The sequence below is a fragment of the Salvia hispanica genome, chromosome 5 (assembly GCF_029641045.1).
Source record: "Salvia hispanica isolate PSC_SH4W2 chromosome 5, Shi_PSC_v1, whole genome shotgun sequence".
Lineage (NCBI taxonomy): Eukaryota > Viridiplantae > Streptophyta > Magnoliopsida > Lamiales > Lamiaceae > Salvia > Salvia hispanica.
Genome location: NC_142696.1, coordinates 5,774,827 through 5,793,236, shown reverse-complemented (window position 1 = coordinate 5,793,236; position 18,410 = coordinate 5,774,827). Strand labels below are relative to the sequence as shown.

The 18,410-nt window shown below is 39.4% G+C and overlaps 1 protein-coding gene and 1 pseudogene across 2 annotated transcripts; both read right to left on the bottom strand.

Moving 5' to 3' along the window:
• Nucleotides 1-7,087: 7,087 nt before the first annotated feature.
• LOC148924257 (uncharacterized) lies at nucleotides 7,088-7,729 on the bottom strand. Its single transcript, XM_089059030.1, has one exon. It carries the CDS (start codon nucleotides 7,727-7,729, stop codon nucleotides 7,088-7,090), a length of 642 nt encoding a protein of 213 aa, XP_088915156.1.
• A 5,781-nt stretch (nucleotides 7,730-13,510) lies between these two features.
• On the bottom strand, nucleotides 13,511-15,543 carry LOC125190563 (sugar transport protein 14-like; annotated as a pseudogene). The gene is made up of 5 exons (XR_016130232.1): nucleotides 15,340-15,543; nucleotides 14,941-15,263; nucleotides 14,580-14,852; nucleotides 14,144-14,500; nucleotides 13,511-14,046 (listed from the first exon to the last, which is right to left on the bottom strand). The product of XR_016130232.1 is annotated as a sugar transport protein 14-like (transcript).
• Nucleotides 15,544-18,410: the final 2,867 nt, after the last annotated feature.

Sequence of the window (18,410 nt, the reverse complement as noted above, 5' to 3'; positions counted from 1 at the left end):
TTGGATTTAATTCGGATAATTATCCCAATCAATAATTAAATCCAAGAAAAATAGGATTTCTTTCCAATAAATAGGAGGGGTCGAAAATTCCACTTTATTAAATAATGCTTCTATTAAATTCTCACTCATCCCTTAGGAAAATAATTCACCCCAATATTATTTTCCCCGCATCAAAATATTCACATATTCGAATTTCCACCTCCACTTCACATTTTCCAACGACTTTGACCATCCCACGGCCACGTCATATTTTCCACAATGTTGACTATTCAATAGCCACGTCACATATTCAACAAGTTTGACTATTCAACTCAAACTCAACTCCATATCGCAATTAGGTCACAAAGAATATTTTAATAAATCACTCATCATTTAATCCACATATATCATAGCATTAAAAACATTTAATGCAAAAATTTTCACGTCTCAAAAATTAGGGTTCGAAAAAGCGGGGCGTTACATCCTACCACTCTTAAAAGAAATTTTGTCCCGGAATTTGGTACTTCATGGAAAAAGTTCCGGGTACAGTTCCATTATCTTATCCTCGAGCTCCCACGTGGCTTCCTCGTATTCGTGGTTTCTCCAAAGTACTTTTACACTAGCAATAGATTTGTTCCTCAAGATTTGAACTTTACGGTCCAAGATCATCTGAGGTCCTTCCTCGTAACTCGAATCCGATTCAAAGCAACTTCCTCATAGTGAATCACGTGTTTCGGATCGAACACGTACTTCCGCAACTGCGACACATGAAAGACGTTGTGTACATTCTCAAGGTTTGGCGGTAGAGCTAGTCGATAGGCTACGGGTCCTACTTCTTCAAGAATTTCATAAGGACCGATAAAACGTGGTTTCAACTTTCCTTTAACACCAAAACGCGTTATCCCTTTCGACGGGGATACCTTGAGAAATACTTTATCACCGACTTGTCTGTCGGACATCAGCGTACGACTTTTGTCTGTCCTGGGCTTCCTTCATTCTCACACGAATTTGTCGAACAATCTCAATCATCTCCTCGACTGCGTCGGGTCCGAGTACCCTTCACTCACAAAATTCATCCCAGTAAAGCGGTGATCTACACTTTCTTCCATATAATGCTTCGTACGGCGCCATGTTAATCGTTGCTTGAAAACTGTTGTTGTAAGCGAATTCGATCAACGGTAGTGCGGTCTCCCAACTTCCGCCTCGGTCGAGCACTACGGCTCTTAGCATATCCTCGAGAGTTTGTATCGTCCTCTCGGATTGTCCATCGGACTGCGGGTGAAACGCCGTGCTAAAGTTCAATCATGTTCCAAGCTCGCGCTGTAGACTAATCCAAAATTTTGAAGTGAACTTCGGGTCACGATCAGACGTAATCGTCACTGGGACTCCATGCAATCGCACGATTTCTTTTATGTAGATACGAGCTAGTCTGTCCGATCCATGAGTTATAGGAATCGGTATGAAGTGCGCACATTTGGTGAGTCGGTCTACAATCACCCAAATTGCGGTGTTTCCTTTGAGGGTCTTTGGCAATGCCGTCACGAAATCCATGGTGATGTGCTCCCACTTCCACTCTGGTATTTCCAACGGTTGTAATTTTCCGTACGGGCGTTGATGTAAGGCCTTCACCTGTTGGCAGGCTAAGCAACGCTCCACAAATGTCGCGATATCCTTCTTCATGCCATTCCACCAAAACGACTTCTTCAAGTCTTGGTGCCCCTTGCACAGCGGAAGACTTGTACAAATAAATAAATCAGACACGGATCTATTTGACCGATTATGCGATTAATCAATTCACATGTTAAACAGATAATTGCATGCTAGAACGCAAATAATTCATGCTTATAGAAAGTAAATCCTAAAACATGAATTCTACGGTTTAGAGTTACCGATTTGATTCTCCAAAGAATCGTCGATTGCTCGCGCCTTCTCCACGTGATGATCTTCAATACTAGACCACGGATCTTCTGACTGGTTCCTGAACTGTATCTCGATATCAGGGTGGGCTGATCTTATCAAAATACTAGGACTCGAATAAAGAAGACAGAAGAAATCCTTTTGGGAATAGGAGAATAATTCGAAATTCTCCACAGCTGGAGATTTTCGAAATTTTCAAAAATTTTGGGAATAAAAATTGTGATCATTCTGTCTCCTTTATTCTCCTATTTATATTAAGTTCCTTTTGGGCCCAGACAGGGATCTATGGAAGATTTTGGATATGGGCTCGCCCAATTAGCTTTTTACTAATTAAATTGAACCCACAATTTAATACAAGCTTATATTGGAATATTACGAGCAGCCACTACAGAAGTAATATTGAACTCTCCCCATCCAAATCCGAAATTACAAGTAATCCGGGTTTCCATTATTTATATTATTTATTTCCCGCGCTTAAGATATAAATGTCCATTAATTAATTAATGTCTGCTATGGACTTAATTAATTAATATCTTATTAATACCAAGAGTGGACTTAGCAAGAAACACTTATTTATTATTCATAGAGTGATAAAACTCCAACTGGCCAGTTTTCTGAATAATAAAACCTTGTTCGAGCTCTTCTTGAGGACATTATCAAACGAGACTCACCTAGCGCACGATTCAACATAATAGCAATCCTAGCACCGCAAGATATTAATCACCACTACCCAATATATCAGGATTATTGGGTTGCGAAAAACTCACACCATTTGATAAGTCAAAGTAGTGCATAATCAATGCCGTATGCTCAATGCTAACGTATGTACATTAAGAAATAGTTATTTATCAAGACCTAGTCTTTCAGTAGACAGCATAAAGACACGTCTTGCTGTTAGATCCATTCAGTGCTATACCACACCAACGTCATCTTATTTCAGAAAGGCTTAGAAATAATCGGACTGACATTGCAACCTTTCACGATAGGTAGTCTAAGCCTATCTGGGTTGTGAAATTCATCTTTTTCTTTTGCAAAGCATTGCATAGAACCGACTGTGTTACCTTAAAGTGGACGACGCCCACAACCAGTCTACTAAGCAAAAGACTTAGACTTTGTTTGCTTCTTATACATTTAAATGTTTATAAAACATCTTATAAATGCACAAGCAAGCACAATGTAATAATATACTGATTCTATTCGTGCGAAACTGCTCGAATAATACCGAATCGGGTTAAAAGTGGATTATAGAGTTTTACGTATACAAGCAAGATTCTATTCGAGCGAAACTTGCTCGAAACATGCTTTTCAGTATACCAAACCTAACACTTTGTACTTCCAGGGTGAGCAGTGTATGGAGTCTCATGAGCTTCACTCATGATCTCGTTCTTGAGTTCCTCGTTGTCGGGCACGCATAGTCTTCCTTCAAAGATGAGAGCATTATCGGATTCCTCACTAAAATTTCCCGATTTGCCCGTTCTCACTTCCACTCGAATCTCTTCGAGTTTCGCATCCATTCGTTGCGCTGCAACGATTCTTGTTTTCAAGTCTGGCTCCACCACCAAGATGGCGATTCGTCCTTCCCTCGTTTCAGGTGCCCTTATCACTTCCAATCGCAATTTACTAAACTCTCGTATCAAACTTTCCTCTTTCATCAGGAAAGCTAGTTGCGAATGGTCTTTTCGGCTCAAAGCATCTGCCACCACATTTGCTTTGCCGGGGTGGTAATTGATACCACAATCGTAGTCCTTCACTAGTTCGAGCCATCTTCGTTGTCTCATGTTCAAGTCCTTCTGCTCGAAGAAATATTTCAAGCTCTTGTGGTCCGTAAAGATTTCACATCGAACTCCGTAGAGATGATGCCTCCAAATCTTTAGGGCGTGAACTACTGCTGCTAACTCCAAATCGTGTGTTGGGTAGTTCAACTCGTGTGGTCTTAACTGTCGTGACGCGTATGCGATCACCTTGTTGTTTTGCATCAACACACATCCTAGTCCAACCTTCGAAGCATCGGTGTAGACTACGTAGTTTACTCCAGACTCTGGCACAGCTAAAACTGGCGTGGTGGTCAACTTCTCCTTCAAAAGTTGAAAGCTTGCTTCACGCTCTGGGGTCCAATTCACCTTGACTCCCTTCTTAATTTGTTGCGTCATTGGTCTCGCTATCTTAGAGAACCCTTCTATAAACCTTCGGTAGTATCCTGTCAAGCCTAGGAAACTCCGAATCTCGTTTAGGGTTGATGGTGACTTCCATTGTTGCACGGCTTCAACTTTGGCGGGGTCCACTCTGATTCCTTCCGCCGATACAATATGTCCAAGAAAGTTTACTTCTTTCAGCCAAAATTCACACTTGCTGAATTTGGCGTAGAGCTTTTCGTTTCTCAAAGTCTCCAAAGCGATTCGTAGATGCTCCCCGTGCTCCTTCTCGTTCCTCGAGTAGACTAGAACGTCATCGATAAATACTAGGACGGATTTATCCAAGTATGGGTGGAATATTCGATTCATCAAATCCATGAATACCGCTGGGGCATTCGTTAGGCCGAACGGCATCACAACAAACTCATAGTATCCATATCTTGTACGAAACGCAGTCTTCGGTCTGTCTTCCCTTCGAACTCTTAGTTGATGATATCCAGACCTCAAGTCCATCTTCGAAAACACTTCGGCTCCTCGAAGTTGATCGAACAGGTCATTTATCCTCGGTAGTGGATACTTGTTCTTAAGAGTCAATTTATTCAATTCCCTATAGTCGATGCACATCCTCATCTACCTATCCTTCTTCTTTACGAAAAGTACCGGTGTGCCCCATGGTGAGACACTAGGCCTAACAAAACCTAGGTCCATGAGCTCCTTGTATCTTGAGTTCCTCCAACTCCTTAGACGCCATTCGATATGGTGCTTTGGACACGGGTGCAGCTCCCGGCTCGAGATCAACCGTAAACTCCAATTGTCGATCTGGCGGCGGTCCAGGTAACACTTCGGGAAAAACGTCTGGAAATTCCCGCACAACAACGACGTCTTCTACTCTTCTTTCATCATTCTCATTTCCGCGAAGATAGACAAGATAGGCAGGTTGCCCCTTTCTCATCATCGAGGTAGCTTGCAGCGCAGAGATTATCGCGGTGCGCCGGTTCATCGAGATCCCATGATACACGATAGGTTCTTTTCCCGGAGCTTGTAGAGATATTTGCATCTCTTTACAACGAATCGTCGCGAAATTTGCGGCCAACCAGTCCATTCCTAGGATTACGTCGGTATCTCTCATCGCCATAACTTGCAGGTCGTGAGCGACTAACTTAAGTTCTCCCATAACAATTTCTATGTTCGAGCATGTTCTAGATATTTCTATCATTCCTCCTACTGGTGAGGACACCATCATTCTATGTTCAGATTCGCTAGTAGGCAAGCCCAAAGTGTGCACACATAGCTCAGATATAAATGAATGCGATGCGCCCGTGTCAAATAACACAACAACGGGGGTATCGAGAATTTCGCCCATACCTGTCAAGTTTCCTTTCTCACGATCATCTTGTTCTTTCTTCGGCTTCTTTTGTTCCAGTGCGAACGCTCTAGCTTGTGGAGAAAGTCTTGGGCGGTGAGGTTGTTGCTGCCACGACGATGGGTCGCGATTTCCTCTTGATTCATTTTGCGGTGCCCTCGATTGCTGACGGGTTCCTTGATCGTTCTGCCTTGATCCCGATCCTACCTTGTTATTTGCACACTCCCTAGAGAAGTGGCCGTTTCCTCCGCAGGTGTAGCACTTGACGACGTTCTGATATCGGCATTCTCCGAAATGGTACTTAGAGCACACATTGCACTGCGGTGCCCTGGGTCGATAGTCTCCTCTCTGGCTAGACGTATGTTGCCCTCCTCCGTGCTGGGATCGATGCTGATTCGACTGGTGCCGTTTTCCGTCGAAGGAAGTCCTAGCATCCTCCCACTTCCTCTTCTCCCGGGAGTGATGCGATGGGGGCAGGGACGGTGTAGAGTTCTCCTTGGCTCTCTCTCTAGGCATCGCTGCTTCAATATCCAACGTGAGTGCCAAAGATTTAGTGTAGGTGAGTCTCCCTCGACTGGCCAACGACATCTTTATCTCGGACCTTAGTCCCTCACGGAACTTGTCAGACAGCTTCTCGTCAGTGTCGACTTGATCAGGGGCGTATCGGGTCATGCTGTTGAGCGCTCGATCGTACTCGGTCACAGTCATACGTCCTTGAGTCAGATTGTGGAACTCGGATGTCTTTGCTTTCCGGTAGCTCTTCGGCACATACTTGTTGTACAATTCAGTCTTGAAATCTTCCCACGTCATTGCTTCTACTTGGTCTCGCGTCAGGGTCTTCGTTCTAGTATCCCACCAAAAGTCGGCTGCCTCGGTTAGTTGGTGAGTAACGCAACTCATCCGTTCCCTATCATTGCATCCCAAGATTGCGAAGATACGCTCTATCGCGCGGATCCATGATTCGGCCTTGGCCGGTTCTCCAAGTCCATCAAACACAGGTGGTTTCTGCTCCAAGAACAGCTTCACTATTTCCCGATTAACAGGGGGTGGGGGAGGCGGCGGTGTCTGAATCGACTGCATCACACTCTCCTCGCTCGAAGGCTGAGGTGTCGGTTGACGATTATGGCGTCTCGGCAGCATTCTGATTTGTCAAAACACGGATTATTCTTAAAATTCTAGCAACAGTCACGTGGTATAACAAGGTGCATGGGACAATTGTTTTGGAGTATATGGCCAAGCGCAAGGTATCAAAAGTTCGTCACATAGATGGGTTTCACAAGTAGTGTCAAAGCATTATTATCTCAAAATCGGTTGCGCCATAGGGTATCAAAGGAATCATTGGTCCTTATCAACAAGGTAATTGTAATCAAGAGGCAATTATGCAATTTAAGTGGCAAGTATAGGGCGCAATAAGGTATTCAAAGAGAGTGGTGTGATAATATGATGGCATGATAACATAGTGATAGATAATTTTCCACAATGGCATGGGGAAACAATATGGAAATCCATTGCATCATAAGGTAGTGAGTAATAAAAAAAATTCTCCCCATAGCATATTAATCAAAAACATTGCCTCAATGAGGTCTTAGTATCAATAGAAATCAAAAGAGCAGAAATAGAAAGGTACGGCAAGAGTTTAGCAAAACAATCAAAAAATATAGGGGAAGCAAAACAATGTTTTCCACGACCGACACTCCTAGTCAATATCATTCATATCCTCCTCGGGGTCCTCATCCTCATCAACATTTCCCATGTCCAAATCGTGTCCTTCCTCGTAAGGTTCCTCGTCCTCGCTTGATCCACCAACATCCGGGGGCGGAGGGGTTATCGCACGCATGTCCTCCACATTCCTATTTATGACCAACGGGTTGGACGTACGAGTCCTAAGCCTTGGTTTAGTAGGGACACGATCAACATGCGGCTCCTTATCATGACGATATCTCCATCGACGGGCCTGACTCGGCGGATACTTGTGCGCTGGGGGACTAAGCGGCGGTCCATCCCTTGCAGCTGCCATGGCTGGGAGTAGCACTCCTATCAAGCCGATCATATCGCCTCGAGGCTTGTACTCGGGCGGACCGAACCACGTAAACGGTAACGCAGCTTGAGCAGTCCATTCACTCCATGGAGAAGGCAGGCTGTGGATCAATTTCGAGATCCCCGCGTAATGGGTAGCTCCCCCATACGCGTATGCATCCATCCAGCGATCGTAGAATTCAGTGACGTAGGTTAGGAGAAAAGACTTTCCATCCCACTCAAAATCTTGGTAGGTCTCGACAGGGAAAACCTTGTTCTTCACGTAACGGTCTCGCATCGGTGCGTAATACCGGTTAAGCATCTACAAAAGAAATCTCAGCATCAGCACAAGGATCGAAGAGAATATCAATAGTGTATGAGGTTTCAATTGATGCTGAGAGTATGATGGATATATATATATATATATATATATATATATATATGGGTCGAGCGATGGAGGTGTGAAGGTAATATCATATCAAGAATGAACGGAATTTCATTTCCGAGGCAAAAGGCTTGTATATATATATATTTTTTTTTTCGCATTACGGTAGTTCGTAATTTCGTTCTCGTAAGTCGTTCGCCTCGCATTCGGCGTTTTTATGCCTCCAAGTTCGATATCGTCATACAAATTCTCATTCGGAACACGATTTACAACTAAGTATAGCATGCTCAAGTTCAACTCATAACGTTGTTCATCGAACAATCACGAAATCACAAATCGTATAGAATTTCCATAGAATTTTATTCGTTCAACAACATTCATCATTTGTTTTGCATAATCACAATCTGCAATTTCGCATGCATGCATAATCATCATTTTATACTCCAACACAAATTTCCAAATATCACAACAACTCCCATTCGCTTCAACTTCCAACAGTTCATAATTCAAATCAATATTCAAAGATACGGGTTACCTCATTCTTCATGGTTGAGCGGAGACGAGTCGTGGTGTTGAGTCTTCGACGATTATTACTTAATCAATTTACACATTTTTAGACTTCAATTCAAAAGACTCTTGGTTCCAGAGCGGAAACCAACTGTAACAGCCCGGATTTCTAGGGTATAATAAATACGGCGAATGCTACCTAAGCGAACTTAAATGCAACAAGAACATAGGCTAGGGTTTCATTTAAAGAGATTTGACCAAGTGTTTAATGAACTATCAAGGCAATAAGTCAACGGCTTACTCACGAAAATCAAGATTTAATAGATAACATAGGCTAAGCTCAAAAGTCAAGGGTTTACTGTAACTCCAACAAAACGCAATATTTCCCAACATTCCAAATCAAAGAAATAAGTTCAAAACAACCAAAGATAATAAGTTTTCCCAAATATTCAGCGGAAGCAATCCAAGAGAAAGCGGAGCCATGTATGAAGACACGTCTACACTTAAAGTTCCAAACATCCATTTTATTGGATTCAACTGTCTCAACACCACCGACCGCCCATCGCCGCTCAACCTGCACATAGGTAAAACACATGTAGGGCTGAGTATTTTAAGCATACTCAGTAGACTCATGCCAAAACGTTTTAATAGTTATGCCACCCTTACCATAGTGAACTCGAGGTTTAGCATTTAATTTAAAAGATAGCATCGAGTATCACAAAATATTTCATGGACTGGCCAGTCAAACAATATCTCCCATTTTCTCATCAATCAACAATATCAAGGTGCGACGAAGTGTGGCCACACTTTCGCCCACGAGACCGGCCGACTAGCAAGGATGGCTCCCGATCTCCAGTGTACACTAGCCTAATAGGGTTTGCGGCCCTACTCAGACCCGAATTCGTTTATATAGCCCTATAGCCTAATGGAGCGCACTCGCAAACTAGGCATCAGACACACACAATAACCAAAATAATCATAGGCATGGCATAACAGTTTAATCCACCCTTATTGCTCCACTTTCATATATTTGCAACATAAGAGAGAGTTTAAGAATAAAGCCCACCTCGATTTCCTTCGAATTTCAAGTACGTACTTCTTCTTGTTATCACACCGAGAATGCGAGCTATCACCTTTAGTTCATGTATTTCAAATAAGTCTCAATCATGGATCAAAATCATGCATGTTCTCACATTTCCCTTTTTCCCATCGATTATTTTCAATATTCCCATTCAAAATCAAAGTACGATTATCATATCGTTTTTATTCACACAACAACTCCAGATTTATCATCAAATCGTGACACGCATGAGTGTTTTCCACACACAACACACGCACACGCACACACACAACGCATGCGCACGCTTACTGAGGCATGCACACCCACACACACACGGTCACACACACATACACATGCATCCCAAATTCATCGATTAATTTCCCCTTCACTCATTCTAAATGCATGTGGACTCAAAAACACCGATTGATCGGTAGAAGAAGAGAAGATCAAAATAAAAATACCTTTTCAATAGAACAATCGGTAGGAAACAAGTAGGATCTTGTTTCTTCAACAAATTCTCGAATTGCAACTTCAATTCTTCTCCAAAAGATAAAGAATTAATGGAGAAAGTAGAAGAAAAATTTGAGAGAGTGGGAGAGGGAGAGAGACGACGTGAGGTAGGGGGGGCGATTTTTGTGTGATGCTAGGGTTTGATTTCTCACTCTTATTTATAGAGTGCAAGATATAATCCAATAATTAAATAAATCAAGATTTATAGAGATATGGTGGGAGAAGTGGTGTTAAAAAGGTTGAGAAAAAAGGGGATTTTCGGAATTTAGGCTATTTAATTAGCCTATGATTTAATTTAGATATTTGACAGAGTAGAATAAAATATCACGGAGCAAGAATAAAAATAATAAATCTCCCCAAAAATATAGAAGTAGGCGTGATTTTCAATTCCTTAGAAGGAATTTAATTAAAATCCTAATTTAATTAGGATATGACAAGATCTTCTTCTATTGGCAAGATATGCTAGGATATTTGAATTTATTTATGGAAGAGAATAAACAAGGGATCAAATAATAGAATAAAATAATCCCTTCTCCCATAATATAGGAGATTTTCGAAAATCTCCTTAAAGAAATCATAGGGGCCGAAATTCGGACTTTGGATTTAATTCGGATAATTATCCCAAGCAATAATTAAATCCAAGAAAAATAGGATTTCTTTCCAATAAATAGGAGGGGTCGAAAATTCCACTTTATTAAATAATGCTCCTATTAAATTCCCACTCATCCCTTAGGAAAATAATTCACCCCAATATTATTTTCCCCGCATCAAAATATTCACATATTCGAATTTCCACCTCCACTTCACATTTTCCAACGATTTTGACCATCCCACAGCCACGTCATATTTTCCACAATGTTGACTATTCAATAGCCACGTCACATATTCAACAAGTTTGACTATTCAACTCAAACTCAACTTCATATCGCAATTAGGTCACAAAGAATATTGCACTAAATCACTCATCATTTAATCCACATATATCATAGCATTAAAAGCATTTAATGCAAAAAATTTCACGTCTCAAAAATTAGTGTTCGAAAAAGCGGGGCGTTACACGTCCCATGATAAATGAGAGATTTCCTTTTATGGCAAAAGAGCAACCCTTTATCTCTTACTTTCCGCTCTCATACTTTTTCTCACTTATATTTTATTATCTTTTTATTTAGAGTGAACTACTACAAAAATGGTCCATGGTCTATGGGCTTATCTTGTCTATAGTCCATGAACTTTAAAAATATCGCCAGTAGTCCCTGGACTAAGGGTTTATTTCGAAATTGGTCATTTTGGCTATTTTTGATCCAAAACTGCACTTGTGAGCATTTGGGTAATTTCGTCTTTTCACATTTTAACTTTTTCAATACTCCCTCCGTCCCACAAGAATATGCACTTCTTTCCTTTTTAGTTTGTCCCACAAGAATATGTACTTTCTAATTTTGGAACTCTTTTCCCTCTAATGAGGTGGGACCCATTCTCCACTAACAATACTTTATTTATTTTTTCTCTCTATCTTTCTCTTACTTTATCAATTATGCATTAAAAACTCGTGACCAACCCAAAGTGCATATTCTTTGGGGATGGAGGGAGTATGATGTTATTTCAATGATGTACTAAATTAGATATTAATTTAAAATTATTTTCTTCTTCCCCTTGACATCCTTCACTTTTTTTTTATTTCAATATTAGATTTAATTTTATAAAATAAATTTAAAATTTGGATTTTTAAATACCAATATTTTTAATTAAAATTATTAATTTATGTATTTATTACTATAAAAGAGTTTTGTGTGAGTTGGCTACATAGTTTTATTTCTATATATATAGCTATAAGACGAGAAAGAATACATAAACTAATAATTTTTTAAAAATCTAAATTTTAAATTTAATTTTATAAAATTAAATCTAATATTGAAATTTATAAAAAAAAAAACAAAGTGAAGGATGTCAAAGGGAAGAAGAAGATAATTTTAAAATATCAGATTTAGTACATTATTGAAATAATATCATATTGAAACAGTTAAAATGTGAAAAGATGAAATTGCCCAAATGCTCAAAGAGTATTTTCGGATCAAAAATAGCCAAAAGTACCAATTTCAAAATAAATTCTAAGGAATACTGACGATATTTTTAAAGTCCAGAAACTATGAACAAGATAACTCCATAATTGTTGTTCACTCTTTTATATAACCATTGCCCAGAAAAAATGTGTCGTATATAATGAGAGGGAGGTAGGACTACATATTGACTTTTGTACTCAAATTTCTAAATGAAAGAGCATAACTTAAGATTAGAACTTATTTGGGTTAATCATCTACTGGAGCTTATAAGATCATTACCGAATATAATAGGAGTATCGTATAAAGATCTAGACAAGATATCGTATGGAGATTAATAAACCTCTTCTAACTTACAGCATCAGATAGTATAGACTACAGAGTTTGAATTACCATAATTGATTTGTGGGCATCATCTTGTTTGGACTGATAAACACAAAATTCGAATCCTTGTACATGTAATAGTTCTTTTATATTTTGTTATAATATATTTTGCTTTTGTAATATGAGATGTTTTAATTTACATTGAAATGCATAAGAAGTAAATAAATCTAAGTCATCTGCAAGTAGTCTAGTTATGATTGGTGTTCAGAGTAGGTAATTAAGTCGGTTCTTGCAGAAGAAAAAGAATTTTCACGACTTAGATAGCTTTGACTATCTATCGTGAAAGGTTGCAATGTCAATCCAAAAGTTTATTTACCTAAGAAAATGAACAACTTAGGTGTGGTATAGCACTGAAGGCTCAAATAGTGAGATAAGTCTTTCTTGGCTATTTACTGAAAAACGAGGTTTCGGTGATTATCGTTTGTTAATAATTTTTGACATAACATCGAGCATACGATATTAATTGATACTATGACCTATTAAATGCTGAGGGTATTTCGTTGCCCAAGAATCCTGATAGATTTGGTGGTGATCATTAATGTGAATGCTTTAACACACGTAGACTTTGAATATTCGCATAGTTCCCTGACTTCCTGTGCGGTGTACTTCGCAAACATTGGAGAAAATCTCCTAATGCGAACACTGATGTTCAACATCCAGTGCAACTTCATATCTGAGGTTCGATTGGGGGCTGAGGTCGAAGCAAAGGGCGAAACAAGGGTCAAGACGATGCATTGATCGCGTGGGCAAAGAGGGGCCACTATGCATATGCAAAGGCTAGTTTTCAAAACATGAGATTATTACTAGAATGGTAGAATTTGAAAAGTAAAAGGTTAAGAAATTAGAACATTTTGAAGAAGATAATAATTTTGAGATGTTGATGAAGTAGGGAAAGAAGTTGAGAATTTATAGGAGGGGAATAAACGGTAGGAATTAGGATGATAAACGATATCAAATCTGGCTCTACGAACTAGGCCAATCGTGGTCACGTTACACACCCCTTACGTTGTGGATGGCCTGATGAATTCAGGAACAATAGAAGCATGCTTTATTCCACCGCTTCTGAAAAAGTAGCACTGCAATGTGCATAGAGGTTAAAGGAGTTCACTGATTGAAAACTGTATTGTAGGAGTAGTTGATTAATAAAGGCAATATCATCGATACATCATAAGTACAAAAAGTGTAGAAACAAGTTGTAGAGAATGACAAAAAAAATCACTGATTTTTGTGAGGCAAGCTTACAATTCCTGAGACAAACAAACTGTGAACATACATCTATATGAAATTGTAAATACACATTCATTAATTATCAATGGTTATCCATATTCTTTTCAGGTTGTGAATCTCTTCCAGAAGCGGTGGTTCTGCCATAGCAAATGTATCTCTTCAATGGGGACTTGCTTCGTCTCCGGCAACAAGAAGAAGATGAAGCATGTCATGATGAAGATCAAGCCCGCGAATAGTAAGAAGATGCCGTATTTTAGATGGCAGAGCGCCGCCAGGAAGCACTGAGCGATGAGCGCCGTGAAGAGCATATTCACACACACCACAATGCTCTGCCCCGCTGATCTCGTCTCCAATGGGAACAGCTCGCTAGGGACCAACCACCCCAACGGCCCCCATGATCGCCCGTAGGCCAGCACGAATATGCATATCACCACCACCAGGAAGATCCCAATACCTTTGGGCAGCTGTTCTCTCTCTCCAAATTTCAGTGCTAGAGTAATGGCTATTGCAACCTACAAAACCAATCATATTTTGCACTTGTATGGCTCAGTCGTAAAATAGAAACGTATAAAGAATGACTGAACTGGTGACGTTAGAAGAAATGAATACCGAGCATAGGAAGAGCTCACAGCCAGCTTCCAAGAAGAAAGCTCGTCGACCAAACTTGTCAACAAAGGCCATGGATATGAGAGTGGCCACGACCAACGTGGCGCTGGTGATGGCAGAAGAGTAGAGAGCCACGCTTGAGCCAAAACCCAAGGTCTGGAAGAACACGGGGGCGTAGAAAAGTATGGAGTTCATCCCAGTAAGCTGCTGAAACGCCGGTATACCAATGGCACCAAGGACCAACTGGGGCCTATTCTTCCTCCTCAACAGGTTCCGAAAAGGATGCTTTATAGCCTTAGCCGCATTGCTCGCGTCAATCAGGTCTTGGAACTCCGCATCAACCTTTGGAGTGCCTCTCACCTGTTGCCAATTGAAATACTTATAACAAAGAACTGAAACCACTATATAAGTCTAACGAGCCACTCCTCTAATGGATTACCTTCTCCAACACATTCCTCGCCTCCTCGTACCTGCCTTGTTCAACGAGGCTGTTGGGAGTCTCGGGGAGGACAATCCCGCCCACGAACATGAGCAAGGCCGGCACTGCTGCTAGCCCGAGAGACAGCCTCCACCCCCACGGATGGATCCTTTCAACTCCATAATTCACAAAGTTCGCCACAAAGATCCCGAGGCACGTGGTGAGCTGGAAGAGCTGGTTGATGGCGCCCCGTATCTTCGCAGGCGCCATCTCTGAAAGGTACAACGGCACTGCCTGCACAGCATAAGGCTTTCACATCATTAATTTAATTGCTCATATAAAACGAGATATTCCCAAAAAAACTAGTGTTTGGTTTGCTGACTTGATTGCCGAAGCCAATGCCGAAGCCGAGGAGGATGCGGCCGATGATGAGCATTGCGATGTTCTGAGCGGCGGCGTTCATGATTGCACCGGAGAAGAAGCTGATGGAGCCGCAGATGATGCTGGCCCTGCGGCCTCTGTTTCGGGTGACGTGGGAGGCTCCGAATGTAGAGACTAAGGCGGCTAAGTAGAGTGAGGATGTAAAGAGGGTCAGAATCTGGTTGTCGTATTTGCAGTAATCTGTTTCTTTGAGATGCAATTGCTTCCTTCTGTATACTTTGGGGAAGAATTCAAACAAGAAGTCATCCATGGAGGTCACTCCTCCTGCAATTTTCAAACTCGATTATTAGGATTTAGGAATGCTTAAGAATTGATGAAATAAGGGGAAAAGAAAAGCTACCAGAAACACCGAGATCGTAGCCGAACAAGGAGCCGCCCATGGAGCCAACAATGCAAGCGAAGATGAAATAAGGAGTGATGGTATACTCATAGAGATGAGCTCTGGCTCCGCCCTTTGAATCCACTATTCCCCCACCCGCCATCTCTCTCTCTCTACTCTCTAAATGATAAAGATCAAGATTTTTCAAACCTAATATAGTGGACTGGAAAGAAATGACAGCCTGTTTTGTCAATTATAATAGCGAAATCACAGCTTCAATTTGCTAATTTGTTTATCTCCACTATTTTATTGCTATATTCCGATAACGGTTGACTATGTTGTGCATATTCTTTGTAGAGGAGTAATAAATTTCCGATAATGTCCAAACTAATTTAGTGTGGGCCCATGTCCTTGTCGGAGTAGCGTCTTTATTTGCTTAAAGATTAATGTTATGTGTTAACAGGTTGACTTTGAATGTTTTTGGCCTAGCAGATAAGTTTAGAAGACCATTTCGCATAAATACTACTGCTATTACTAATATTTTCGAAAATTAAGGGATTTATCCATTTTAATCGAATATCTATTTTAGCTGATAACGAGTAATCTTTCTTTCCTTAATACAACAGCCACGCATTTCTATGAATGAAGACATTAATTAAGAAAGAGATAATAACTAATCTTTCTTGAAAATCAGATTTTCTATATGCAGTTCTACGATTTCCGTGTTTCCTATTGGCATAATTAATTCATAATCTACACTAATGATTTGTTTCCTAAAGTAGTAGTGTGAAAATAATATCCTAAACTATACATTGAGGATAAGTTAACTATGAAATTACGTCTCTAAAAAATAAAACCAGTTAAAGAAAATCAATTCGATCTAATCAAAAATAAGGAGACTTATTTACATAAATTTATCTTTTGTCGAATAGAAAAGAACTAAACGATGTTAATAAATTTCAGTTATTAATATATATGTTTGATTTGATTCGATTAATGCTTAACAAAAACTTACATTTATTTTAATATAGTAGTTGATAAACAGAATAACCATTCCTGCCATGTGATTGATATATACATGCGAAAGCCTACTAAATTCTCCGGAAAAAAACCTTGCTACCTACATACTCCATCCGTTCCGTAATAGTAGAGACATTTTTTTAGCACGAAGATTAAGAAAAATTGTATTAAGTAAAGGAAGAATAAAGTAGGGAATGAAAAAGGTAGAGAGTTGAAGAGCGAATAAAGTAAGAGGGAGTAAAGTAAATGAGAAGAAATGTGTTGATTTTTACTAAAACGAGAAATTACTCTATTATTATGGAACGTAAATGAAAAAATGACTCGACTACTATGGAACGGAGATAATATATTGCAAATTTAGTTATTACTAGTATAATACTGATTCATAAATTACTTTTCTGTCTAGCAACAAAAAAGAAAGATTGATAGTATATCCAGTTATCCACCCATGACCCTGACCCTGACCCATCAATCTCAAGGTATTTATTTTATGTAAACGTAGCTAGTAAACTGCTAACTTTATATTTGAAACCAGCTGTGTGAACATGGATATAAAATACTTTGTTCAAGTGGGTATATTTTAAAACAAACACACATATCCTAGTAACGAAACTTAATTATTACTTTCATGCCATTGTCATTTCAAAGTTTAAGTCTAAGTGACTACTTAGTATTTTTTATCAATCGATTTGACCAATGTTAAATAAAGGTAGCTAGATGACAAGCTGCAAATTTATGTTCTCGAAACCAGTTCATATGATCATGATCATGTGGGTACATTATATTTTATATAAGCATGTAGGTATATTATATGGAGTAATTATTAATTACTCTATAGAAAAGGATTAATTGTCAAAAAATGATGAAATCGAAAATTAAATTCTTAATCCGTGTATAAAATTCATGCCTAAAACCATGACTACATGTAGTATTGTTATCGAAGATCAATTTAAAAGCTGTAAATAATTCCAATATAGTTGCTATATATTTTTAAGTTTATTTATTTATTCTTTACATGCATTTTCCGATACTAAAGTCAAATTTATTGTAGACTTCCATATCATGTCTTTGTCAATTAAATGATCTTATTGGCGAGAAGTAAATGAATTTGATATAACCTATAAATATCTTGTTTTTTATTTGTGAATGAGAGTAGTGGAGAATAATATATATCCACATATAGATTTGTTTAGTAAATAGGGTTGACCCAAGCCACCTCAGTCCAGAACAAAGATCGGCCTAAAATCGATCCACTAGAGAAATAAAATAGATTTGGGTACATCTATGATCAAATAAAAAAAATGATTTGAGCTACGTGCTTCAATTGAATTCTTTCCAAACTCAACCATGCTTATTAGAAGCCCGAGTTAAACTCACTACAAGTCCAATTTAGTAATTAGCTCTAGTTAATTATACTACTTACCATTTTGTTACATAAATGTTCAGGCTAGTAGAGAAACCAAAACAAAATGGGTTTGAGCTAGACAAATGGGTTTATGTAAATCCAAGATTGCCCCCAAATTAACGGTCGTAGTAGGCTCGAACTTTTATCTAAACAAATGTATGATTTAAATGATAATAATTCCTATAATTTTTAACCCGACTAAAATTGCACTTCGATTCACCCCCTCACCACCAGGAGCAGCCAATTTGACATCGTGAATATTCCTTGCCATAACAACATGTGGACTCATCTGTCTCTACATAACGAAGCCGCACCCTTTTCTTTTCTTTTTTTCTAAATGAGCTAACATTTAACTTCAAAAATTGTGCACCATATCATCCCACTCCTAAAGTTCACATCACAAATCAATCATCAAAACTAGTAGTCCATCTAGTATAAGAACCACTTCACCCAGCCACCCACAGAAGCCCAACCCATGTTAGTCGCGCATCAATGCAGTCACGGAGCTTATTAATAATATGATTCCATAGCTGGTTATAGTTGGGCCCAAATTTGAACCCAACTAGCTTAAAAAAAAGAAAGGCCCGAAACATTCTTCAATCTCGTCTTCTCTTCTCTGTCAAATATTAAAAGAACTGCAAATATTCAACTCAATTTCTCTTCTCTT

Coding starts and splice junctions, on each gene's coding strand:
- LOC148924257 (XM_089059030.1), bottom strand. CDS start 7,729: ATGCTTAACCGGTATTACGCACCGATGCGAGACCGTTACGTGAAGAAC.